The sequence below is a fragment of the Bidens hawaiensis genome, unplaced genomic scaffold (assembly GCF_021521415.1).
Source record: "Bidens hawaiensis isolate Kalapana, Puna unplaced genomic scaffold, B.hawaiensis_p1.1 tig00026606_1, whole genome shotgun sequence".
Taxonomy (NCBI): domain Eukaryota; kingdom Viridiplantae; phylum Streptophyta; class Magnoliopsida; order Asterales; family Asteraceae; genus Bidens; species Bidens hawaiensis.
In genome coordinates, this window is record NW_027494274.1 from 223,124 (window position 1) to 230,274 (window position 7,151).

A 7,151-nucleotide genomic window follows, 5' to 3' on the forward strand; every position below is an offset into this window, starting at 1 on the left:
ACATTCAGATTACAAAAGAGATTAATTAAAACACAACTATCGGAGCAACCGATTATGTCTTCAATGTTCTCCGGCGATGAAACAACACCTTTCTTTGGATTTCTTGGAGCTCTCTTCGTCTGTCTTTTTTCGCCTAAATAAGAAGTAATTAAAAATATAAAAAACAAAATAACATAATTTTCTTAGTGCGTTTATTTTCTTTTTTGAAGATTTTTATTGCCTTAAAAATCAAACTTCGAGTTAACAATAACCAACATATTTAAAAATAAAATTCAAAAGGTAACATACCAATTAAGGGTAACAGTAGCATTAAACCAAAAAGTAAAAAAATAATGATTAATTGTAATTCTAAACATCAACTAGCGTATTGTAATTTTGATTGGGTATTAAAGAATTAAAAAAAAATTCTACGAACTACAGAATTTCAATTTCATTGCAATTGTTTTTGAGAATAAAAACAAAATCAAAATCGTGGCAATCATGCATTGGGTTTGTGAATCCACACTAACTTTAATTTTAGAACACACCTTTTTCTTTAATCCTTCTCATCATAGCCACAAAGCCGGCGGAAAACCTCCTTATTTAGTTCCTGTTTCATCACCGTCATGTGGATCCGATGACGAGAGGGCCGATGCCGTCGCAGATTAAGGTTACAGTGCGAGGTGCGTCGTTGCCGGGTCGACGCATGTAGGTGACAGATCCGATGGTGGTGGGGTGTTGGTGGAGTAATTGCTTCAAGATCCGTATATAGGGTTTGGGGGAGAGGTTACCGAAAATTATAATAATATAGCAACTATTCCAAAAATAATAAATAATAAAATACCCATGGACCATCATGCCCTCCTTTATTATATTTCATCCAATGGTCCTTATCATTTCTTACACTTTTTAGGAAAAAATCATTTCTTATTCTAAATTTGCTCCCTCTCTCTCTCTCTCTGTGTATATATATATATATGTATATAGTATGATATACGCATATGTCCCCAAAACGTTTTAGAAAACTGAATAAAACAGGGGAATGATAAAACTCACCTTAGATTAAAGGCAAGTGATTAATAATTAAGATAAACGAACTAAAGATTAAGCGATTCGTCCACTACGCGTCGAATGAGGTTAATGATCCGAACCTGACACTTTGAGATATTATAATATAAGTAAAAACGAACTTAATGCCGCTGGAATCAATCCAAACGGACGTCTAGAACTCCGGTTATGTTATATTTAAGATTTAAGCGAGCTGGTATTGACCAGAATTTGAACAGCGAGTCGGAATTCGGGTTTTGGTCAGTAACCTTAAAATTTCGTTAAGAGAATAAAAGTCTTGTGGACTGAACGTTGAGTCCGACCAAAAGTATGAGAAAACGTAAAATCAAACTTGTTGACTGATTTGCCCTTTAACGAGTTGTAAGCGAATTGACCAGTTAACACCCTTCAACCACCGAAATTAATTGAAGGTTATTAACTAGGGAATATGTATGAACGATTCCTATGTTTACAACTTACCCGGAAAGTGAAAGAATCAAGAGGAATGATGAGTCAAAGTTCCTAAAGCAAGCAAAGTCAACCGTCTTAACTTGTATCTTCAACAATAACGCGAAAACCGAAGAAGATCGAGTATGGCAGAGGTAGGTGACGGCTGGGATTTGTGTATTAGGGTTTAGGGATGATTTGTGGTAGAGAAATAATGATATGTTTATATAGGATTCACTAAATCGAACTAAATATGGTAACTTACTCGTATAAAAACCGAATGGGCCTTTAATGATCAAATTAATAAAATAACCAAAGGATTTTGTTCTTGGACAAGGGTTAATGCATATGGACATGTATCTAGGCTTTAAGGGACTTCTTTGGACTTACAGAAAAATTATTCTCTATATTATAAAAACAATAATTACTGAATAAGATGGATAGGATGTGAATGTTCTTAAATTAAAACGTGCAAAATATCTAAGTATTCTAAACAATTAATCCAGTATAAAACGAGGATTATGAATAAAGATCAAATTAATATATAAATAGAGACAAAGAGAGGAGGGAAGTTACAAAGTATAAATTGTAAAGTAAGCATATGAACATAACATGCACATAACATGACAATATGCAACCAATTATTTTCACCACTTCATGAGTAGCTTTGTTAGTATTTGTATCCTTTCACATACAAGCTCTCGGAAGCTAAGCCGCCAGCACCATCTCCCCCGTATTTCCCGAGAGTCGCCTCAGAGTTAGCTTTGCACCTAGCCAAGAAGGTGGCTTGCGCGGCTGCCACGTTCTCGGCCTTCCCGCCCCATGTCTTTAGGGTGCTCGCTTGCAATGCTCGCCCGAACGAGAAAGATAGCGTCCATGGCTTCAACACTTCCAGCTTGTTCATGGCATTCAGGTTCACTGTCGCCTCTTCCTCGCTTTGTCCACCCGACAAAAACACGATTCCTGGTACTGCTGCGGGCACGGTCCTACGTAGTGTTGTCACGGTATATTCAGCAATCACTTCTGGTGTCACCTGTTAAATCAACGAAATATGGTAACCAGGTTAATCTCGGTTATTTCAGCTTTTAATGAGGGGTATGAGTTACTCAAGATCTGATTATAAAAGTGTGTATCGTTACAAGCTTAAACGAACTCAGTCACAAAAGTCTAAGAATGTGTTGATTTAATTATATATAGATTAACATGCTAACGGAAGAGATAATTTGAGAACCTTGTTGAGTTTTAAAAACAATTTCATTCTTAACCACATATTTAATTAAATAGATTAAATTATATGATTGAGATTAAATTTGATTAAAAAATTATATGAGAGTAAATAAAGTTGTACAGTGATTACACTAACTCAAACGCCCGTTACAACTATGTTAAAAGTCGACTCGATGCGTAAAAATTATGTAATTTTTTTACGTATATGTAACCTATATATATTGCGTATAAGTAAAAAAAAATTAAAAAAAAATGTTACGTTGAGTTCTTTCGAGTTCTTAAAACTCAAAATGATTCTTAAAAGAAATCAAACCAACATAATAATAAATATTAAATGTAAAATTTGGTTGAAAATAAGTATATATATATATGTATATATATATAGAGGCAAAGTATAGAATGAAAACCCACTTGAGTTGTGAAAACCCGCGAAAACCCTATGTAACATCGTTTTTTTGTTACATGTAATATATGTTGTAACATTTAATACAAAACATTGAAACATTAAAAAAAATTTGTTTTGTTATTTTTTAATATTTTTAAATGTTTTTAGGAGAGAGAAAAAGTTATATTTATGTTAACATTTTTTATTAACTTTAATTGTAAACCACAAGATTTAATATTTAATTAAAAACATGTGCTTGAGAATGAGTTTCTAGAGTTTTCACAACTCAAGTGGGTTTTTATTTTAACATAACTATATATATATATACATATATATTATGTTATAAAAATATAATTATGAATATATAAAAATGTATATAAATAAATCATGATAAAACATGTAAAATCTTAATATTCTAAAGTCACTCATTCTATATTAATCATACAAAAATCAATATATTTCAAGTTAGATAATAAATTATAATTGTAAAAATATATATAGTTCTTGAATATATTCAAATCTAATCATCTAGAAATTTAAAGAAATAAAAATATAGTTTTTAGATTATTATTGGTCATTTACTAATTTAAATTATTATAATACGGCCATTATTATATAATATAATTAAAAGGTTTGGTGCCGCAAAGCCCTAATTGGGCCACTTTGCGGCACCTTATTGGTACGTAATGAACATAATGAAAACCTACCGAATGTGAATTTTGTTTTTGTTCTTTTTTTATTATTTTGTTTTAGTTACAGTACCGTTCTGAACGTGACAGAAACCGACTGAATTTGCATAGACTCGCCGCGTTTTGTTTTAGTTTCCAGTACCGTAGCAAAAACCAACCGAATGCTGATTTTTGTTTTTTAGTTTCGGTATCGTAACGAACATGACGAAAACTGACTGAATTCGCGTAGACTCAACCGCTTCAACACCCGGGATCGATAGCAGTCATGTTTTACAAATAATCAAGTTTTACTGATCAACACCACACCATTGGTCCACCCCAATTTTTATAATTTTTTAGTTCAAATACAATAACGCATGTAACTGAAACCGACCGAATTTGTGTCGACTTACCGTATCAACGCTTGTTTTTACCGACCTGTTGCGCCGGGAAAATCACTAGTTTTTAACAAAAGATATTCAAGCCACTAAGACCATTTCCATTTGTGGTTTTTGCTTGGTTCAAACGGTCCAAAAACCAACTAAGCCATTAGAGTATTCGGTTTAAACCAAGAACCAAGGTTTGAGGTTTGATTTTTCAATCCATTAAATTCATTGTGTGTCTCAAACATCACATCTTTCACCCCATATATATATACATATATATAGGCAAAGTATAGAATGAAAACCCACTTGAATTGTGAAAACACGTGAAAACCCTATGTAAAATCGTTTTTTTTTTGTTATATGTAAATATGTTGTTACATTTAATACAAAACATCGAAAACATAAAAAAATGTTTTGCTATTTTTTTATGTATTTTTACTAATTTTTTTATATGTTTTCAGGAGAGAGAAAGTGTAAATTAGCTTTTACATTTTTTATTAACTTTAATTGTATACCACAAGATTTAATATTTAATTAAAAACATGTGGTTGAGAATGAGATTTTAGAGTTTTCACAACTCAAGTGGGTTTTTATTCTAATCTAACCCTATACACACACACCCATATTTTATATTTTATAAAATATATTAAATACTATACATATATACATATTTTTTTTATATTTTTTTATTTTGTTTGTCTATATTTTACGTATAACGGTTAATTTTTTTACTAAATTTTTATTATATTGTTACTTATTTAAATAAAAATTATATAAGTTAAATATTTTATAGTATTGTGAAATTCTTATTTAAAATAAATGTAAAAGCAAGTAATGATGAGTAAATGTAAAAATGGTTTGAGAAGATGTGTTGTTAGAGTTAAATATTTTATAGTATCATGAAAAGTATAAATAAAAAACAACATACAAAATAATAAGGTGGTCCAGTTACCTTAGGACTATCCGAGCCAGGGGTCACCATGTTCGGTTTCAACAGGGTTCCTTCAAGAAGCACATGTTGCTCATTGAGTGCTTTGTAAACCGCAGCCAGCACCATCTCGGACACATATGCACATTTCTTGATATCATGGCTTCCATCGGTCAATATCTCCGGTTCAACTATGGGCACAAGCCCATTCTCTTGGCAAATGATCGCGTAGCGAGCCAACCCTTGCGCGTTCTGTTGGATCGAAAGCTCAGAGGGTTCGATCGCCCCAATCTTAAGCACGGCACGCCACTTGGCGAACCGAGCGCCAGCCTTGTAGAAGGCTGCACAACGCGCACCTAGCCCATCAAACCCTTGAGTAGTGGTCTCACCATTGGTCCCGGCAAGATCGACCACACCCTTGTCAACCTTGATACCAGGAAGGACATTGGCCTCTAGGAGGACATCAACAAATGGTTTCCCATCGACGGTTTTTTGATATAGGGTTTCTTCGAAAAGAATGACACCCGAGAGGTAAGGTAACGCGTTTGGTGCGGTGAACAAGAGTTCACGAAGGGCTTGGCGGTTAGACTCGATGTTCTCCACGTTGATGCTCGAGAGACGTTTTCCAATTGTGCCCGTGCTCTCATCGGCTGCCAGTATACCCTTGCCTGGTGTCGCAATGTACTTGGCGTTCTTGATCAACTCATCTACATGACATCAAAGATACAAACCATTTGTTAATTTTACGTGTCATTCGAATGTTTTTGTACATAATGATATAGTTTGCTATATCTATTAGAAACTTATTATGTTAGTTCTTGAAGATAGACGGTTTGCTATCTTTGTAAGCGAACGCATGCAAGTTTTTAGTGTGTTTTTAGGAGTTTGATGGTGTGACAACCGAACCTCAGAGAGTTTTTCACCATGGAGTTCATTTTTCCAGTCTAGCGAACTTGCTGAGTTCACTTGAAGTGGCAGTGAACTCTTTAAAGAGTACAAAATTTCCAAAAAAAATCTCTATATAGGAAAATCATGATTGGGATAGCAGACTAAAAGCTATGAAACTTGACCACTTGGGTGTGAGTCTTTCTTCAAAATGGAAAAGCGTTTTTTTTTATTATTTATCGTAAATAAGTGGAGCATAAACATAATATTCATCCAAAAAATTCATTACAAATAATCATAGTGTACAAACATCAAAACAAAATGTAACACTTACCGGCGTACTTTCCGACGAAGGCCGACATGACTTGCAAGCAATGAGGGAGATGGTGAGTTTAAGACGAGAACACGAGAAAGAAGAATGGGTGAACTTTATAGATTTTTAATTTGTTGAAAAAAATATTAAAAATGAGCAAAATATCAAGAATCGAACAAGTGACGGACACGTGTAATGGTCTCCAGCCTAAAGAAGGTTATCAGAGTGGGATAAGGGGGGAAAATGGGTGATGACTGAATATGCCAAATGGCAATTTTGTTCTTTGCATTTGGACTCTTTATTTCTCTATCTTGTTTTTGTGAACGTCGTTTGTAAGCCCCTCATCCACTTGAAACAAATTAAACTAAGATAGTCCTATTCCAAGGACCAAGATCTTTGTAAAGGAAATATGTGTACGTACTATACATCTTTCCTGCATGTGAATAAATAAACTTGGGTTATACATTAAGAACATCAGGAAATATTGGGTTTTAACTTTATAGAATATAAAAAGGGTGAGGATAAATTTACTAGTTATATACTACACATATTCTATAAGTAAAAGTAGAAAATGGAATATGTTTAGCACTAAATGTATATTTTTAAATTGGAAAATTAGAAATAAATAATCTCATCTTTTGTGTATTGACTGATAATTATCCCATCTTTAAAAATCACTAGCAATAGTCCCATCTTTTAATTATTTTTGTCTCACTGGTACTCTGTTAAAAAATACTTAACGTTGTTATGTTTTTTCCTTAGTTTCAAACCGATTTTTAGGGCTTTTGATCGGAAGAATGATATGAGTTGACTGATGTAAAACTTATTTCGAAACTGTGATTCAAATGGCTTGATTTTTGTTAATTGGAAATTCAAGCACCCGAAT

The 7,151-nt window shown here is 33.2% G+C and overlaps 1 protein-coding gene across 1 annotated transcript; it reads right to left on the reverse strand.

Annotated features, from left to right (window-relative positions):
• Positions 1-2,001: 2,001 nt before the first annotated feature.
• LOC143573639 (fructose-bisphosphate aldolase, cytoplasmic isozyme 1) lies at positions 2,002-6,678 on the reverse strand. Its single transcript, XM_077058464.1, has 3 exons — positions 6,287-6,678; positions 5,092-5,774; positions 2,002-2,506 (listed from the first exon to the last, which is right to left on the reverse strand). The coding sequence occupies exons 1-3, from the start codon at positions 6,312-6,314 to the stop codon at positions 2,144-2,146; spliced, it is 1,074 nt and encodes a 357-aa protein (XP_076914579.1). The 5' UTR covers positions 6,315-6,678; the 3' UTR covers positions 2,002-2,143.
• Between the last annotated feature and the right edge of the window lie 473 nt (positions 6,679-7,151).